Source organism: Schistocerca americana, chromosome 6 (genome assembly GCF_021461395.2).
Source record: "Schistocerca americana isolate TAMUIC-IGC-003095 chromosome 6, iqSchAmer2.1, whole genome shotgun sequence".
NCBI lineage: Eukaryota > Metazoa > Arthropoda > Insecta > Orthoptera > Acrididae > Schistocerca > Schistocerca americana.
The window spans coordinates 90,381,767-90,402,759 of NC_060124.1; the positions used below are offsets into that span (position 1 = coordinate 90,381,767).

General features: G+C 44.7%; 1 protein-coding gene and 1 non-coding gene across 2 annotated transcripts in view; one reads left to right on the forward strand and one right to left on the reverse strand.

Moving 5' to 3' along the window:
• Positions 1–20,993, reverse strand: part of LOC124619773 (pancreatic triacylglycerol lipase-like) — a 249,632-nt gene that overhangs the window by 15,554 nt on the left and 213,085 nt on the right. The window contains exon 6 of the mRNA XM_047146357.1: positions 4,298–4,483. Coding sequence (XP_047002313.1) covers positions 4,298–4,483 — 186 coding nt within the window. The remainder of the gene's footprint in view (positions 1–4,297; positions 4,484–20,993) is intronic.
• Positions 9,612–9,686, forward strand: Trnas-cga. The gene has a single exon. It is a non-coding gene; the product is annotated as a tRNA-Ser (tRNA).

The following is a 20,993-nucleotide window of genomic DNA, read 5'->3' on the forward strand; positions in this document are numbered from 1 at the left end:
CTTAAAATTTTGCAGATACGAATCACTTAACAAAACAATTCAGCAAATAACCTCTCATCAAGAATGCTTTAGTCAAAATGTCGTTCAATAACTCGAACAGGTTTGGAAGTAACAGCGAATTCAGAAAACAATATTAGAAAAAGAAAGGCTGGCACATAATGCAAGAGTCAAAAACTCTTATCTGAAGAAAGAATTAATGCTTTAGCTATTAAGAAACTGACAAGTAATACCTATCTGTAATGTATACATCACAATGAGGTGGACTGAGAGAGAGGGACGAGAAGATGGACAGAAAGAGAGGGAAGGAGAAATAGAGAGACAGAAAAAGTAAGAGTAAAAGGACACAGAAAGGGGAAAGGACGAATTGAGAGGAGAGTGGGAAAATGGGGAGATTGGCTCAAAGAGGGGGAGGGAGATGTGCAGAGAGAATGGATAGCTATCTCGAATTCCTCTAGTAAATCAAGAAACAAAGCAATATTCTCAATGCACAAGATAATTTTAAAGAAATGAGACTTTTAGTGGGTTTTTAGAATTATTTTAGGGTAGGTATGCGACTTTAAACTTGCAGCATGTCACTGACGGAGTTGCGAGAGGCTAACGATGGCAGACCAATGCAATAAGGAAATAAGGCGCCCAATGGCATAGCGTTACCATCAAGCACACGGCTGTAACCACGCCACAACACCTAGGCACGTCAGTCCACAACAGCTCCCGAGCCGGCACAGTGCGACAGCATACTTGGTAGCTATGGGACGGCCATCGACTTGTGTCAACAACTTCAATGTAAGACGAGGACCCACAGTCCAATATACTTTTAATTCTGTTTTACTCTATGGAGTTCCCAACTATTTGTGATGGTATTATGTCTTTTTAGTCCGTTTAATTTCATTACATAGACTTTACAACCTGATGATGAGAGCATTTTCTCTTGAAACGCGTTGTTAAAATACATGTATAAGAATCGCGGTTGAATGCTAACAGTGATAACCATCCTCTCATTTGACTGCATGAGCAGAAGTCAAATCCTAGAGGCTTGGTGGATGAGCTGAGTAATTGCTTTGCTGAAATAATCGGAATAATACAAAGTATTTTAGACCAGTTGCGCTACTATGCCAACTTTACAAATTGCTGCTAAGGTCGATTTTAACTCGTCTATCTCCTATAATTGACCTCTTACTTATACTTCATCAGTCTGTATTTTGACGTGGCAAAAGCTATGGCGGACAGCAGCTAAATGTTTACAGATGACGGATCTGAAGCTCGTAAGGTGACAGGAGTGATATTTGTCGACTTATCAGCAGTGTATGATATTGTCACTCACCAGTTATTTCTAGCCAAGGTCTACAACCTGACCGAGGATTTTAGCCTAACTGGGCTCATCACCACTCCTTTGAAGAGTCGCAGATTCTTCGTCGATTTCTAAGATCACCGCAGCCGATGGAGAATGCAGAAAGTCGGTCTCCAGCAGGAAGTGTGCCGGCTACAATTCTGTCCGATGTCTACATAAATGACTAACCCTTAGCACCCAACAGCAGTAACTTCTTTTATACCAATGACCTCGCTCTAGCCACGCAGACCACAGATTTTGAATCAGTGGAGAAGGCCCCCACGAATGCCCTTAACAACTTTCCAAATACAACACAAACCAACTTCAGCCAAATCCCACAAAGGCGCAATGTGGGCTTTTTATTTTAGAAACAGGGAAGCTAGTCGCAAACTAAAGATAGTATGGTCAGGTGTTGAAATTGAACACTGTGAGGTCCCAAAACACCTACAAGTGACACTAGATACAGTTCTTACTTTCAAGAAGCATCGTATGAACTGCAAGGCAGAGGTTTCCACAAGGAACATTCTTTTACAGAAACTGGCCGGATCAAAGTGGGGCTGAAACTCTACGACCCTCTGCAATGGCACTATGCCATTCTGTGGCAGGGCATGTAAATCCTTTTTGGTACATTTCAAAACATGCCAGACAGGTGAGCATAGCTCTCAGTCACACATGCAGAGTCATAACATGCTGCTTTAAATCCACTACAGTCGAACAGCTTTACCACCTCGCAAGGAATATCATCACCACGACCACACCATAACACCACCGCCTCCGAATTTTACTGTTGGAACTACACACGCTGGCAGATGACGTTCACTGGGCATTCGCCATACCCACACCCTGTCATTGGATCGCCACATTGTATACTGTGATTCGTCACTCCACACAACGTTTTTCCTCTGTTCAATCGTCCAATGTTTACGCTCCTTACACCAAGAGAGGCGTCGTTAGGTATTTACCGGTGTGTCGTGTGGCTTATGGGCAGCCGCTTGACCATAATATCCAAGTTTTCTCACCTCCCACGTAACTGTCCTAGTACTTGCAGTGAATCCGGATGCAGTTTGGAATTCCTGTGTGATGGTCTGATAGATGTCTGCCTATTACACATTACGACCTCTTCAACTGTCAGCGGTCTCTGTCAGTCAACAGACGAGGACGGCCTGTACGATTTTGTGCTGTACGTGTCCCTTTGCGTTTCCACATCACTATGACATCGGAAATAGAGGACCTGGGGACGTTTAGGAGTGTGGAAATCTCGCGTGCAGATGGGTACGACACAAGTGACACCCGATCACCTGACCACATTCGAAGTCCGTGAGTTTCGCGGAGCGCTCCATTCTGCTCTCTCACGATGTCTAATGACTACTGAGGTCGCTGATATGAAGTATGTGGCAGTAGGTGGCAGCACAATGTATCTAATTTGAAAAACGTATGTTTTTGGGGGTGTCCGAATGCTTTTGATCAGACAGTATATGTCGATTCCATCCTTAGTTTCACTACAAAACTTCACAGTTTCTGAAAGTTTCTTCTCATTATTCTCATTCATCTTACATCCAGCATGCATGTTACTCAGGATACGTATATTTTGTTTCTTTTTCCATTGGTATGTTCAGAGAAGATTGTCGCCTGACTTGTGTGTTGCATGGAATGTGTCGTCTCCTCTTCACGCTGCAGGAAGAACCTCCTTGAGTGAGCTCCGAAGAGCGCCAACGAAACTTGTTCCTTTTTGTTTCAGGTGATCTGCCAGTTTCACGGAGGTGAAGAAGTCAGTCGTGACGTCCCGCAAGTCAACGCGCCTGACATTTGTTGTCGTGTAAGAGAACTGTTAGCAGCGTTCCAGACAGCAGTGTAGAAGGGGCGGGGGATTCGCCACTGTATAATATGTTATTCTGTAGCATTCCATTGTCACTCCGTAGGTCTGCACGTCGCCAGTCCATAGAAAACGGAGAGCCGCGCTGATACAAAGTATCATCCGACCCCCAAATACTTCGTTTTCCACGTTCTTTGTGGCTCAAAGTATCATAATATACTCTTAACATCTCGTGAATAACGTCTAGGCACGCCCGGAAACTATTTAGTGTCTGAAGACCGGTGTTACTGATATCAAATTGCGTTAAAAGGCGTATGGGTAAAAAATGACCCACATGGTACTACTGGCATAACAGGTAAATTTTTCATACTTCTAGGTGAGCTAGGGGGATGAAATTTTGGTGAGTTGTACAACCCCATACATGATGAAAAGCCGCGGGAGCGTTTGGTCCTGCGATGATTATGGAGTAAAACCATCGTGGGTCAAAAATGATACACACGGTACTTATAGTGTTTAAAGATTCATAGTTAAATTATGTATTCATACGAAACACTTGTTACGATTGTATCCCGACGTTTTCACGAAAAATCTACGGCACGGAGCTGAACTGCACGCGCACAATTTTTTCAGAAGCATCAACTATCGTGCTCGGCTAAAGTGCTAAGAGAGAATTAAAATGGTCACAATGAACTTTTTAAACTGATCGTTCTGTTGCATTCTCGTGAGCAACTAAGCAAGGACAAAATACACATTAAGGAAGTATGAGGGGATGTGGGCTTTGAGGCTTTATTACGGAACGACTATTGTTGGTGCGTTAAACAATTGATTAACTTGACGAAATGTCTATTTTTTTCTCTCTTGTGATTTAAACCATGAAATAAAATACGAATAAAATCGAAAGAGACACATATGAGCTACTTGCTCCGAAGTTTTACGACATGTGCATTCTCCCTCTGTTAAGACCCTTGTTCAGCTACGGCCAATGGCTGATCAAGTTTTGTTGTAGCCAAAAGGGGTAATGTGGTGTAGCAGGTGTAGCAACAGCTTTACAAGAAAAATATGTGACGTGTTATACGTTACTGCAGAGCGGATGAACTCGAGAGAGGCTGCAGGTACAATGCAAGCGTGGCTAGAAGAGAGAGGAGGGACTGACTCACTGCGCGCTTCTCGGCATGCGGGCTGATGTGTGCCGCCGTTGACGTAGAAGTCTGCGTGACCCGACGGCTCGATCTTGCCGAAGACGCCGGCGTTCGTGTGGATGGCGTCCACGAAGTCGGCGTCGCTGGGGTCCAGCTTCCAGGAGGACTTGAGCGTCGCGAAGAACGGCAGCGCCGGGTCCAGCCCTGCACAGCGTACGAAGCGACCCCCGTCAAGGTCACGCATACACATCACCTCAGTTGCATGTTGCGTTAGCAAATACCGAATGAAAAACGGTGGAGGCTTATCCGAGTCTCAACTTTTGCTGTAATGGTCCCATTACGTCAGTTTATTAAGTAAACACTGGTCACTATGACATATGACACTAAAATTACTAAGAATTACAAGAGTGTATGACAATGGATAACAATAATATTACGAAGGAGGGGGGGGCGGCGTGTGGAGGTTAGTACGGACCCCAATTTTCTACGTAACATTTATTGGATCTCAAATTAAGAGTGGCGTTTATAACGCTACTGGCTCACCGCGTTAGCTGTTTCCTATTAACCGAACTTCTAGCACTGTCACAGGAAGGTCGAGTATAATGCAACCGCGGAATGTCAAATGCCAAATATGACCTTAACATGCGGTAAGTGTTACCCTCTGGGAGGAATTTTGAAAAGTTTGACCATGCATTAACCTAACCGACAGAGGGAATCGAACGTGAATTTCGTAATGGTGGCAATTAGTAGAAATCAGAAAGACTATAATTAATTAATTTAATTTGTGGCCAGAGCTTCGGGACCAAACTGCTCATGTCATCGGTCCCCAAGCTTACGCACTACGTAAGCTAACTGACGCTATGGACCAGACACACACCTATGTCCGAGGGAGGACTCGAGCCTCCAACGGGAGGACCTGTGCGGACCGTGACAAGGCACCTCAGACCACGCGGCAAAAAGACTATAGTTTAGAAAATGATGAAAGAAGATAAAATTTACTAAATGAAACAAGAAACGGTCGCCAGCCTAATTAGGCGTAATAATGTGCAAACATTATTCTCAATGGATTTATATATATACTATTGCAAAAGGAACTTTCATTAATTCTTTCTTTGTAAAGTGCAATGAACACCTATAATGACCAGACGAATTATACAGTGGGTAGCTGTAGTTATCAACAGCATAGGTTAGCAGTCACAGAAAAGTAAAAGAGACTTTACCCCTGTTAACTACAGTCATCACCTTAACCTTTAACTAAATCAGCACAAAAAATGTTCCCAAACACAACACGGGACTACAAAGCACCTGACAAGAGTTCAGATGTAACTAACACACACACACACACACACACACACACACACACACACATATATATATATATATATATATATATATATATATATATATATATATATATATATATATATCACAAATGCAATAATATGACGCTGAAATAACACATTTCATATTCACTCCAATGTACTAATGTTTCAGATTTCGTTAGCAAAACCAGATTCAAATTGACTTTTCTCCTTCTAGTAAAGGCTAAAATGGGATCCCTGAAAGGGTACAGTACCTCCCAACATTGAAAATAGGTACGAAATTCTTGTCAGAACAACACATTTTTTGTGTAAAAGTAACTCAATTTCAATTAATACAGCGAAGCCGGATACCAGTGTGGGAAAGAATGACAATTTATTTATTTAATTGATCACATGTGCACTCCCTCAAAATAAATCCCTACATCCAGTATGGTGAGATCTGTGAAAGGAATGAATGTATGGTCGTCTGCTAACCACAGATAGTGGATCGGAATATATGATCATCTTTGCGTCGATCCTTTGGCTACCTTTGGTGAGACCAAAGAGATGGAAGTTACCAGAGCTTTGAGCGTCTGAAATGTGGCTGACCAATAAGGTAGCAAGGTGCTTCTCCCACTTCGAGAGAGGTGCGAGAGAATCGGAATACGGCCATGTTTCAGCTACTCTGCCGCTGAACCTTCTGCTGTAAAGACCTGTTTTTTTGTTGTGCTCCGTAATGAAAGAGTGGAGGCATGGTATGGATGTGGAATATTTAAGAGTAGTTAGAATTAATAATTTCTCTTTCACAGGACCTTTTGTGGGGAAAATTACAAAGTGAGGCAGGTAATTTTAAGGGGATTGTAGTAAACTAACGGTCACAATGAGCCCACGTGTAGTTATAAGTTGAGATACTTCCGTGAGCTTAAGCTGAAATATTTAAGAATTAATAGCGTGTGTACAATAAGCTGAAATATTTAAGAAATAGCGTGTGTATCATAAGTTGAAGTATTTAAGAAATATCATTCCGTGTGACGCTAAATTTAAACTCTGAGAGAGAATCAAGGTGAGTCGGCCGTTTTTCCAGCAACGCCACTTGGCTTGCATTGCACAGGAAGACGTGCGTTTATCTCCAGAGTTCACAGTAGGAAAGTAGAAATTACAAAGTGGGACAGTGTCGTGTGAAACTGGGATAAATATTGATTGAAGTGGGAAAGCGGAAAGTGGTGAAGTTGTAACCATTCTTTGTGTAATATTTCATATTGTTGTGTTGTGTATGTCTTGTAATTTGGGTATGTGTGTTTTGCATGGGAGTAGCAAGGTAGTTTCGAAAGATTTGTGGGTATGCCTGTTCCTTCTGTATCGCTCGATTTGGAGGAAAGTTTCGTGAGGATTATTGTGAGAGGCGAAGTGTGAGGTATAATAAAAGATCCACCATCCGATCCAGGGAGTGCACTGTTGCGGTAAATAGATTACGAGACCATAGTATAGAGATTCACTAACGTAAAGCCATGCCCACTGGGCGGAATTTCTCATGTGATTTTGTTGTAGGTTGTAGAATTTGTGTGTTTAGGAATAAATCAAATAGTGAAAAGAAAGAGATTGGTGGCCTTTTTCATTAAATTGTATGTTATCGTAATGTCCCGAATTTATATAAAAGCCGTTAAATCAAAGAAAAAAGGTAAATGTGGTATTGCCAGTGCGTAGTGTACAGTCAGAGTTCTATAAATCACTGATAGTCAGATGCGTGTTTCCGTTGCGTATTATTCATACAGGAGGATAATTTGTAACTAAATAGTAAGATACGAGAATTCATGTTGCTCGATAAATTAAGGAAGATTCCACTCGCTTGGCAAACCACTCATCTTGCAGGCCTGACTGCTTGATGCCACAGTATGAGAAAGGCAAGTGGGTGCCTCTCATCCCTTAAATTGTCCCTTCCTTTTTAAGTAACTCCGTTCACATTTATGAAACAACTTGCATCACATAAATACTGAACTACAACCCCACTTAAGATTATTTAGCTCTCAATACTTTAAAAGAATTTACACTAGCAATATTCTTATTAAGCTTTGGAAACAAGTTCAGGTTCAAGTTAAATTTTAAACAGGATCAAAATTAAGTGCCTCATAACACCACTTGTGGAGCAAGTGATTTTAACTAACCACATTTGTGAACTTTAGCACTAAAACTTAGATACATTTAAATTAAAAACATATTATTAGTTCTTCAAAAATAGGATACTCGGTCTTTAGCACTTTTAGGATAGGACCCTACTTGGTGTCATGAAGTGGACAATTTCAATGATCAAACAGAAATTTTGCAGCACTTGAATTATTATTGCAACAAACACACACAAGCACACTGGTTCATACTGGTATACATATCTGTTCTCCACAGTTGTTAAAGCAGTGGCGCAATAGTGGTGGCAAGCACGCGGCAGCTATCTGGTCTCTTCTCTGGCGGTTTAATGCTCTATTTCATTTCTTCTTGGCGGTGACTTAATCATTTTTAGACCAATTCCAAATGCGAGAGCACCATTTTACAGTTGGAATCAGCAGACCGCCACTTACACCTTTTCTTGCGCGCCAAGCCCCTTCCATAATGGAGGGGTTTCCCTACACCTTTTCTTTCCTTACAAAACAACTCCCTAAGTATCAACTAGTTCTTTACATACAATTTTGCTCTTACAAACATACATATTTAATAAAGTTTCATTATTTAAGCACATTGTAAAGTTAAACAAATTATACATCATAAAGTTCCATTTACCTCCAACAATTCAAAGATCTTAACTCATACAGAATAAACACTACATAGTTACATATACTTAATTACATTATATTAACTACTCATAATCGATAATGGTGTTACACCTTGAAATATTCCCTCTTCGTCCCCTATAGTTTCATGAAGTTCAGACAGGCGGCACCGTTGTACGCAGACTGTAAAATGGCGTCTGTAACAGAGGTGCATTCCAAGCAGAGAGCTGTCATTGAGCTACTTTGATGGAAAACCAGAGCGTTGCAGATATTCATAGGAGCTTGCAAAATGTCTACGGAGATCTGGTAGAGAACGAAAGCACGGTGAGCCATTGGGCGACGCGTCTGTCATAATCGAAACAAGGTCGCGCGAACCTGTCCGAAATCCCTCATGCCAGAAGGCTGCACACAGCTGTCTCTCCTGGCAGAACGTGTGGACATTCTCGCTCGAGGTGATCGAGGAATCACAGTCAAACACCTGTCTGCACAACTGGACGTCTCTGGCGGTAATGCTGACAACCTGGTCCACCAGTTGGTGTACTGAAATGTGTGTAGTCGCTCGGTTTATCGTTGCCTAACAGAAGCCCATAAAGAGCAACGAAGGACCATCTGTCCGGAACTGTTTGCGTGTTACGAAGCTGATTGTGACAATTGTTTGTCAAAAATCGTCACAGATGACGAAACATGAGTTCGTTACTCCAAACAGGAAGCAAAACGGCAATCCACGGACTGACACCACACCACCTCTCCTCCGAAAAGAAGACGCACCCTCAACCGATGAAGTCATGGCGACGGTGGGACTCTGAAATGCCTCTTCTCTTTGATGCCCTTCCTCTTGCGGCTACGATTAACTCTGAAGTGTACTGTGCTACCCTCAGGAAATTGAAGAAACGACTTCAGCATGTTTGTTTCCACAAAAATGCAAAAGAACTCCTTCTCCATGACAACGCATGGAGAGAAGCTCACGAAGCTTCGTTGGACTGTTCTTCCTCATCCACGTTTGACATATTGAAGGATGTATTCCGTGGGAAGCATTACGTGAACAATGGATAGGTTGAAACTTTCTGGCAGATTAAAACTGTGTGCCGGACCGAGACTCGAACTCGGAACCTTTGCCTTTCGCGGGTAAGTGCTCTACCAACTGAGCTACCCAAGCACGACTCACGCCACGTCCTCACAGCTTTACTTCAGCCAGTACCTCGTCTCCTACCTTCCAAACTTTACAGAAGCTCTCCTGGCAGAAGTAAAGCTGTGAGGACGGGGCGTGAATCGTGCTTGGGTAGCTCAGTTGGTAGAGCACTTGCCCGCGAAAGGCAAAGGTCCCGAGTTCGAGTCTCGGCCCGGCACACAGTTTTAATCTGCCAGGAAGTTTCATATCAGCGCACACTCCGCTGTAGAGTGAAAATTTCATTCTAGAAACATCCCCCAGGCTGTGGCTAAGCCATGTCTCCGCAATATCCTTTCTTTCAGGAGTGCTAGTTCTGCAAGGTTCGCAGGAGAGCTTCTGTAAAGTTTGGAAGGTAGGAGACGAGGTACTGGCAGAAGTAAAGCTGTGAGGACGGGGCGTGAGTCGTGCTTGGGTAGCTCGGTTGGTAGAGCACTTACCCGCGAAAGGCAAAGGTCCCGAGTTCAAGTCTCGTTCCGGCACACAGTTTTAATCTGCCAGGAAGTTTCATATCAGCGCACTCTACGCTGTAGAGTGAAAATGTCATTGTAATGGATAGGTTACTGGTACAGCCAGAAATTGGCTTCGATGTTGACCAGTAGAGCGGTATCTGATGTAAGGAAATATTATTATTATTTAAGCATCAGATTGAGAAGGGGAAGCAACCTACGAGGGCAGTTCAATAAGTAATGCAACACATTTTTTTTCTCGGCCAATTTTGGTTGAAAAAACCGGAAATTTCTTGTGGAATATTTTCAAACACTCCCGCTTCGTCTCGTATAGTTTCATTGACTTCCGACAGGTGGCAGCGCTGTACGGAGCTGTTAAAATGGCGTCTGTAACGGATGTGCGTTGCAAACAACAGTGATCGAGTTTCTTTTGGCGGAAAACCAGGGCATCTCAGATATTCATAGGCGCTTGCAGAATGTCTACGGTGATCTGGCAGTGGACAAAAGCACGGTGAGTCGTTGGGCAAAGCGTGTGTCATCATCGCTGCAAGGTCAAGCAAGACTGTCTGATCTCCCGCGTGCGGGCCGGCCGTACACAGCTGTGACTCCTGCAATGGCAGAGCGTGCGAACACACTCGTTCGAGATGATCGACAGATCACCATCAAACAACTCAGTGCTCAACTTGACATCTCTGTTGGTAGTGCTGTCACAATTGTTCACCAGTTGGGATATTCAAAGGTTTGTTCCCGCTGGGTCCCTCGTTGTCTAACCGAACACCATAAAGAGCAAAGGAGAACCATCTGTGCGGAATTGCTTGCTCGTCATGTGGCTGAGGGTGACAATTTCTTGTCAAAGATTGTTACAGGCGATGAAACATGGGTTCATCATTTCGAACCTGAAACAAAACGGCAATCAATGGAGTGGCGCCACACCCACTCCCCTACCAAGAAAAAGTTTAAAGCCATACCCTCAGCCGGTAAAGTCATGGTTACAGTCTTCTGGGACGCTGAAGGGGTTATTCTGTTCGACGTCCTTCCCCATGGTCAAACGATCAACTCTGAAGTGTATTGTGCTACTCTTCAGAAATTGAAGAAACGACTTCAGCGTGTTCATAGGCACAAAAATCTGAACGAACTTCTCCTTCTTCATGACAACGCAAGACCTCACACAAGTCTTCGCACCCGAGAGGAGCTCACAAAACTTCAGTGGACTGTTCTTCCTCATGCACCCTACAGCCCCGATCTCGCACCGTCGGATTTCCATTTGTTTGGCCCAATGAAGGACGCAATCCGTGGGAGGCACTACGCGGATGATGAAGAAGTTATTGATGCAGTACGACGTTGGCTCCGACATCGACCAGTGGAATGGTACCTTGCAGGCATACAGGCCCTCATTTCAAGGTGGCGTAAGGCCATAGCATTGAATGGAGATTACGTTGAAAAATAGTGTTGTGTAGCTAAAAGACTGGGGAATAACCTGGTGTATTTCAATGCTGAATAAAACAACCCCTGTTTCAGAAAAAAAAGTGTTGCATTACTGATTGAACTGCCCTCGTATATTTGCGTGGCTCCCTTTCCCGTCTAGAAAGTGACGCGTACCATTGTGGAACAGTAAGGCTTTGTGCGAGCGATATGCGAATAGAGAAGTTTGCTAAGAAATTCCCGGACGTCACTCGCACTGAAAATGTACCTAAGGGCCAGTTTAAAACTGAGATTGACGAATATTACAAGGGGGGGGGGGATAAAGTAGTATGTTAACGTCGGCCTCGACTGTTCTGTTCGCACAATGACACGTCGGACACAGTTGGCTCTGTAAAAAAAACTTGGCAGATAGAAAGTAAGTGATTAAGCAAACACAAATTTAGAGAATTTGATACCGTAATTACGAACTTGGACGTACATTTAACATGTTAACACTTACGTCAATAACAATGACAGAGCTTGAGCGGTTTGAAAAGTTTAGAAATCACGTAGAAATGTCCATTCATTAACCACTCTGTGTTTTTCACACATACTAGTCTCACACGCAACAAAATAACAGTATTTATCAATAGATTAAAAGAAATTACAAATCTTATAATGACGTCTATGTAATGGTGCGTCCGTATTATACAGCAGATAAAAAGAGAGTGATATTGTCCGGCAGTGGACGATGGGTTGCTCGCTTGTTTTTTTGTAATTTTCAACCGTCTTCAGAGTCTGTCTTTAACGTCGATGTTTTTACATGCGCGTTGAATTAGTCTATAGTTTCTCAAGCGCGTCAGTGGCGCTGGATTCATTTCTCCTTGTAAATCGTCAAAATACGTGATTACAATGTGTAGTTAAAAATTACACATTGGCAAATAAATGGCTCTTGGCCTCTTTCATTACTCAAATCAGTGTTTTATGTGACGAGCTGTGGCGGTGTGGAAATACAATATCTCAGGTACCATGCGGGCATACAGGCTCTCCCAGTAACGTGGCGCAAGGCCGTCGCGTTAAACGGAGATTGTGTTGAAAAATAGGGCTTTGTAGCCAAAAGAGTGGGAATAATATGGTGAATTCGGATCCTGAATGAAGTCAACATGCTTTCAGATAAAAAGGTTGTTTTGCATTACTTATTGAACCCCCATCGTAGTTAACATGCGAGCTAATTAGGGTTACATATTTTAATCAATATTGTTCATGTATCCATCGGCGACTTTTCAACCACTCTTGAAGACACGGAGAAAAATTACATATCTTGAAGATGGAAACAACACAGTCGCAAATAAAACACAAGGTCTCCTGAACTTTAACTTACAAAGAGAAAAGAAAAAAATCAAACCACAGATATATGACAACACTACACATATGGAACAAATACCCGCCTCCATAGGTTGCACTTCAAGGTTCTACATTACCGAAGGTACTTCCTGCCAGCTAGCAGAAACAGTGGGACAAAGTCCTGTATCTTGATTTTGGTGGAAATCTGCGTGTACTTAAATGGATCCTGCACCGCATTGAGACTGAAGATATTGTTAAGCAAACACTTATCGGTTCCATTGCAAGGAATGGTATATGTGGTGTCACCGCCAGACACCACACTTGCTAGGTGGTAGCTTAAATCGGCCGCGGTCCATTTAGTACATGTCGGACCCGCGTGTCGCCACTGTGTGATCGCAGACCGAGCGCCACCACAAGGCAGGTCTCGAGATACGGAATAGCACTCGCCCCAGTTGTACGGACGACATTGCTAGCGACTACACGAACAAAGCAACGCTCATTAGCCGAGCAGATAGTTAGCATGCATTGCTCTTTAGCCGAGCAGACAGTTAGAATAGCCTTCAGCTAAGTCCATGGCTACGACCTAGCAAGGCGCCATTTGTAACATTGCATGTACCTCAAGATAGAGTCTCACTTGTATCACCAAGAATGCTGTATACCATAGGACTATATAAAAAGTTAAGTGTTCTAGTAGCTACATACTTTTCTTTATAACATTAATAAGTATCCTGTTTCAGACCTCTATCTAGCCTCCTTGAAATAACGCGTGCCTTTCGGCTACTTCAGTGTGGCGTAGCTGTCTTGTTACGCCACAACAGTATACTCAGATTGGATGGACTTACAGAAATGTCTGTCTGGAAGAACTGTTCAGGATTCCAAAGGACTGGACTTAAAGCATTTCACGATGATTACAAACACGAGGGCGTGCTGAAAAGTAACGCCACTGAATTTTTAATGTGAAAACTCGTAAACCTTTTTGATAAAACAAGCGTTATCAACAATATGCATCTTTATTTTTCATGTCTACATATTGGCAGCACTCTGTCTTTAGAAGGCTCAGAATTGTAGAGTGTAAAAAGGCGATGTTTAATGTAACTATGTCGATACATGAGAAACAGCGTGCTGTAATCGAGTTTCGAATTTGAGGAGTTCGTCTACACAAGAAGCCCCCTCACCTTCGTCGTGACGATGCTAGGCCACACAAGGACACTGTGGCATTTGTAACGACCCGACGCCTTGGGTTCACTCTCGTCGATCATCCTTCATACCATCCTGACTTAACCCTGTCCGATTTTAATGTTTCCAAAACTTAGAGAATACCTTCCAGGATATCACTTTGATAGTGATACAACGGTCCAAGCAGAGGTGAAGCTGCTGCTCCATCAATACAGTCAAACACTCTACAGGGACGGTGTGGTTAGCACTCTACACTCGCATTCGGGAGGACGACGTTTCAAACCCGCGTGCGGCCATCTTGATTTACGTTTTCCGTGATTTCCCCAAATCGCTTCAGGTAAATGCCGGGATGGTTCCTTTGAAAGGGCACAATCGACTTCCTTCCCCAATCCGATGGGACCGATGACCTCGCTGTTTGGTCCGTCCCCCAAATCAACCAATCAACCAGTGACGGTATCAGCAAACTGATCTCCCGTTGGGAGAAATATGATCGCCGCCAGGGTGACAATGTTGAGAAATACACTCCTGGAAATGGAAAAAAGAACACATTGACACCGGTGTCTCAGACCCACCATACTTGCTCCGGACACTGCGAGAGGGCTGTACAAGCAATGATCACACGCACGGCACAGCGGATACACCAGGAACCGCGGTGTTGGCCGTCGAATGGCGCTAGCTGCGCAGCATTTGTGCACCGCCGCCGTCAGTGTCAGCCAGTTTGCCGTGGCATACGGAGCTCCATCGCAATCTTTAACACTGGTAGCATGCCGCGACAGCGTGGACGTGAACCGTATGTGCAGTTGACGGACTTTGAGCGAGGGCGTATAGTGGGCATGCGGGAGGCCGGGTGGACGTACCGCCGAATTGCTCAACACGTGGGGCGTAAGGTCTCCACAGTACATCGATGTTGTCGCCAGTGGTCGGCGGAAGGTGCACGTGCCCGTCGACCTTTGGCCGGACCGCAGCGACGCACGGATGCACGCCAAGACCGTAGGATCCTACGCAGTGCCGTAGGGGACCGCACCGCCACTTCCCAGCAAATTAGGGACATTGTTGCTCCTGGGGTATCGGCGAGGACCATTCGCAACCGTCTCCATGAAGCTGGGCTATGGTCCCGCACACCGTTAGGCCGTCTTCCGCTCACGCCCCAACATCGTGCAGCCCGCCTCCAGTGGTGTCGCGACAGGCGTGAATGGAGGGACGAATGGAGACGTGTCGTCTTCAGCGATGAGAGTCGCTTCTGCCTTGGTGCCAATGATGGTCGTATGCGTGTTTGGCGCCGTACAGGTGAGCGCCACAATCAGGACTGCATACGACCGAGGCACACAGGGCCAACACCCGGCATCATGGTGTGGGGAGCGATCTCCTACACTGGCTGTACACCACTGGTGATCGTCGAGGGGACACTGAATAGTGCACGGTACATCCAAACCGTCATCGAACCCATCGTTCTACCATTCCTAGACCGGCAAGGGAACTTGCTGTTCCAACAGAACAATGCACGTCCGCATGTATCCCGTGCCACCCAACGTGCTCTAGAAGGTGTAAGTCAACTACCCTGGCCAGCAAGATCTCCGGATATGTCCCCCATTGAGCATGTTTGGGACTGGATGAAGCGTCGTCTCACGCGGTCTGCACGTCCAGCACGAATGCTGGTCCAACTGAGGCGCCAGGTGGAAATGGCATGGCAAGCCGTTCCACAGGACTACATCCAGCATCTCTACGATCGTCTCCATGGGAGAATAGCAGCCTGCATTGCTGCGAAAGGTGGATATACACTGTACTAGTGCCGACATTGTGCATGCTCTGTTGCCTGTGTCTATGTGCCTGTGGTTCTGTCAGTGTGATCATGTGATGTATCTGACCCCAGGAATGTGTCAATAAAGTTTCCTCTTCCTGGGACAATGAATTTACGGTGTTCTTATTTCAATTTCCAGGAGTGTAATTCTGTAGACTTAAAGAACAAAAATGTAAAATGTTAATAACGTTTGTTTTATTTAATAAGCTGTGAGTGTTTTCACATAAAAAATTCGCATTACTTTTCAGCACGGCCTCGTACTTCAGAGAACAAGTTGGGAAAAGCTGCCCTAAGCCACTGCTAGTAAACAGTTTCAGGTTCAAATGGTTCAAATGGCTCTAAGCGCTATGTGACTTAACATCTGAGGTCATCAGTCCCCTCGACTTAGAACTACTTAAACCTAACTAACCTAAGGACATCACACACATCCATGCCCGAGGCAGGATTCGAACCTGCGACCATAGCAGCAGCGCGGTTCCGGACTGAAGCGCCTAGAACCGCTCGGTCACAGCTGCCGGCAAACAGTTTCAGTAGACGGGTACAGACATTGTAATCAAGAGCAGGATTTAAAACGAAAGGCTAGACGCCATTCCATGTAGTGCCAATTGGTCAAAAGACTCAGGAGAAACGTTATTCGCTAAACTGCTACCATCTACAGTGTGAGTCAGGTGGAAAGGTACATGTTTAGAGGGGTGATAGCAATAGTGATTTTGAAAACAAAACGTGATTTGCACATGTGACTTGTACGTACCAGCTTCCGAGATAACTAATGAAAACAATGGGTAACAGAACAAATGCAAGAGCCCCTGGGCTCTTCAGTAGTTGTGTACTCACCTGATGATGGCCGGACGTCTCTGGGCCGAAATATCGTGGCAGAATGTCGACGGGATCCGGCTGCATACCCGGAAATTATTAGAAGAAGAACAAATGCAGATGATTGTAAATGAAAGACTGTGAACTAATGATGTGTTTAATTATATGCATTTTCTCACAAAATATGTTCAAAACGTCCACCGATACCTGCACTGCATTTTGCAACTCTTGTAAACAGTTGCTGTGTTGCTGATTCGAGCTCATCGTACGATCCTTTACTTGAACACACGCTTGTAAAATACGAACAAGAAACTCCTCCTTTGTGACGAGTGCATTGAAATGATTAGTGAAGGCAGCACTAAGTGGTCTAATGTCGCTTCGGTTGTATTCGCGTGTGAGTTCTGGTGTAGGACATGCGACTGACGCCTGTGATTTTCGAACAGCTGTATGTGGCTACGGTAAATAAAAGGGCATATGTTCATTTTAAGTTTTTTGTTCAGTATCACCAACAATATCACCCCTCAAAGCTTGTACACTACTGGCCATTAAAATTGCTACATCGCGAAGTTGAGGTGCTACAGACGCTAAATTTAACCGACAGGAAGAAGATGCTGTGATATGCAAATGATTAGCTTTTCGGAGCATTCACACAAGGTTGGCGCCGGTGGCGACACCTACAACGTGCTGACATGAGGAAAGTTTCAAACCGATTTCTCATACACAAACAGCAGTTGACCGGCGTTAGCTGGTGAAACGTTGTTGTGATGCCTCGTGTAAGGAGGAGAAATGCGTACCATCATCACGTTTCCGACTTTGATAAAGTTCGGATTGTAGCCTATCGCGACTGCGGTTTATCGTATCGCGACATTGCTGCTCGCGTTGGTCGAGATCCAACGAATGTAAGCAGAATATGGAATCGGTGGGTTCAGGAGGGTAAGACGGAACGCCGTGCTTGATCCCACGGCCTCGTATCACTAGCAGTCGAGATGACAGGCATCTTATCCGCATGGCTGTAACGGATTGTGCAGCCACGTCTCGATCCCTGAGTCAACAGATGGGGACTTTTGCAAGACAACAACCATCTGCACGAACAGTTCGACGACGTTTTGCAGCAGCATGGACCATCAGTTCGGAGACCATGGCTGCATCACAGACAGGAGCGCCTGCGATGGTGTAGTGGGTGCACGAATGGCAAAACATCATTTTTTCGGATGAATCCAGGTTCTGTTTACAGCATCTTGATGGTCGCACCCGCGTTTGGCGACATCGCGGTAAACGCACATCGGAAGCGTGTATTCTTCATCGCCATACTGGCGTATCACCCGGCGACATGGGACGAGGTGCCATTGGTTACACGTCTCGGTCACCTCTTGTTCGCATTGACGGCACTTTGAACAGTGGACGTTACATTTCAGATGTGTTACGACCCGTGGCTCTACCCTTCATTCGATCCCTGCGAAAACCTACATTTCAGCAGGATAACGCAAGACCACATGTTGGAGGTCCTGTATAGGCCTTTCTGGATACAGAAAATGTACGACTGCTACCCTGGCCAGCACATTCTCCAGATCTCTCACCAATTGAAAACTTCTGGTGAATGGTGGCCAAGCAACTGGCTCGTCACAATACGCCAGTCACTACTCTTGATGAACTGTGGTATCGTGCTGAAGCTGCATGGGCAGCTGTACCTGTACACGCCATCTAAGCTCTGTTTGACTCAATGCCCAGGCGTATCAAGGTCGTTATTACGGCCAGAGGTGGGTGTTCTGGGTACTGATTCCTCAGGATCATAGATCCTGCACCCAAATTGCGTGAAAATGTAATCACATGTCAGTTCTAGTATAATATATTTGTCCAATGAATATCCGTTTATCATCTGCATTTCTTCTTGGTGTAGCAAGTTTAATGGCCAGTAGTGTACTTTTCCTCCGGACTCGCCCTATAGTTTTTTTATGAGAACTGTATTATATGTTTTTATACTGTTACAATGTTAATGGCAAAGAGAAAAAATTGTGTGTGTGTTGTGTTAAAAGAAAATACCGTGGTGAATGACGGACCCCGTCAGCAAGGGTGCATGTTAGTGCACAGGTGGAAATGCTGCAAGGCATTTGAATACAAATGCCTTTTGGTATTATCGATGAAAGTGTTTCACTTTATGAAAAAATATTTACACTATTCAGCTGAAGATCCTTCTGCAATAAGAATATGTTCATTTGTATTTTGTGTAATACATAAAATGGCCCGAATTTCTACTTCTTTTTGTGCCCTAGTTAAAAAATATGATATATGTGTGCAAATAGTAAAAAGTGTAATAAATGTGTTCCAAAAAAAATGTAGCCGAAGTCGGCAGCGCACATCCGTGCTGCGGAACTCAACTTCGAAGCAGCCAGTTCAAGTCCTCGTGGAGGAACAAATTTTCACCCCAGTATTTGTTCAGCAAGGGGTGGGGAGGCAGAGGTGTAAGCTTCCTGATCACCAGAATTGGGAGCTCCAACGTTAGGCGGGTGATGGAGCCCCTTAGGGAAATAGCGGAAAGGTCAGGGAAGAAGGCCAGTGTTCACTCTGTCTGCTTGCCGGGAGGTCTCATCCGAGATGTGGAGGAGGCCCTGCCGGCGATAGAGAGCACTGGGTGCACCCGACTGCAAATTGTTGCTCATGTCGGCGCCAATGACTCCTGCCGTCTGGGTTCAGAGGTCATCCTCAGTTCGTACAGGCGGTTGGCGGAATTGGTGAAGGCGGAAAGCCTCGCTCGCGGGGTTGGAATCAGAGCTAACTATTTGTAGTATCGTTCCCAGAATCGATCGCGGTCCTCTGGTTTGGAGCCGAGTGGAAGGCTTAAACCAGAGGCTCAGACGATTCTGCGGAGATCTGGGGTGCAAATTTCTCGACCTCTGCTATCGGGTGGAGAAATGTAGGGTCCCCCTGAATAGGTCAGGCGTGCACTACACGCCGGAAGCGGCTACAAGGGTAGCGGAGTACGTGTGGAGTGCACATGGGAGTTTTTTAGGTTAGAGAATTCTCTCCCTAGGCCCGACAGACGCCTCCTGAGACGCGGCAAGGTAGGAGTAGGCAAAATGCAACAGGGAATAACAATATTAATGTGCTAATAGTAAACTGCAGGAGCGTCTATAGAAAGATCCTAGAACTGCTCTCATTAATAAACGGTCACAATGCCCATATAGTACTAGGGACAGAAAGTTGGCTGAAACCAGACGTAAACAGTAATGAAATCCTAAACTCAGATTGGAATGTATACTGCAGAGACAGGCTGGAAAGTGAAGGGGGAGGCGTGTTTATAGCGATAAGAAGTGCAATATTATCGAAGGAAATTGACGGAGATCCGAAATGTGAAATGATTTGGGTGAAGGTCACGGTTAAAGCAGGCTCAGACATGGTAATTGGATGCCTCTATAGGCCCCCTGGCTCAGCAGCTGATGTGGCTGAGCACCTGAAGGATAATTTGGAAAATATTTCGAGTAGATTTCCCCACCGTGTTATAGTTCTGGGTGGAGATTTTAATTTGTCGGATATAGGCTGGGAGACTCAAACGTTCATAACGGGTGGCAGGGACAAAGAATCCAGTGAAATTTTTTTAAGTGCTTTATCTGAAAACTACCTTGAGCAGTTAAACAGAGAACCGACTCGTGTCGATAACATATTAGACCTTCTGGTGACACAGATATTGTGGCATTATTCCGACACTGCCTCACCACAACCTATTTTCAATACAATAATAACTTTTATGAACAGCTTGACGGGGTAGCTATAGGCAGTCCTCTCAGTCCTGCCGTGGCTAACCTATTTATGGAGACTTTTGAACAACGGGCGTTGCAGACTGCCAGTAAGAGACCAGCCAGATGGTATCGCTATGTCGATGACACGTTCGTAGTATGGACACACGGAGCAGAGGAGTTGGATGCCTTCCTGACACATTTAAACAGCATTAATCCGAAAATCCAATTCACTATGGAGACGGAAAGGGATGTGTAATTGAACTTCCTGGATGTGTCTGTGATTAAACGACGGGACGGAACGTTGGGCCATAAGGTGCATAGAAAGCCCACACATACTGATCGTTATCTACACAAAGAATCAAACCACCACCCTAGACAAAAAAGAGGTGTAATGAAAACTTTGGTGGACGGGGCGTACAAACTTTGTGAACCTGTTTATTTAAAAGATGAGATTGAACATCTACGGTCAACTTTCGTGAAGAATGGCTTTTCTAGCAAGGATATAGATCGAGCACTTCGCTCTAGGCAGAGAATCAGGAGTAACGACGAACAACAGTCGTCCAAGGGCAAAGTTTTTCTTCCGTTCATTAGTAAGGTCACAGACCGCATTGGGAAAGTTTTAGGCAAGTATGGGGTGGAAACTATTTTCAGACCCACCAGAAAAATAAAAGCATTTTTAAGGTCGGCAAAAGATGCACGACACCCTTTGGCTACACCGGGGGTATATAAAATTCCTTGCAGTTGTGGACATCGGTACCATAAAGAGAAGTGTGA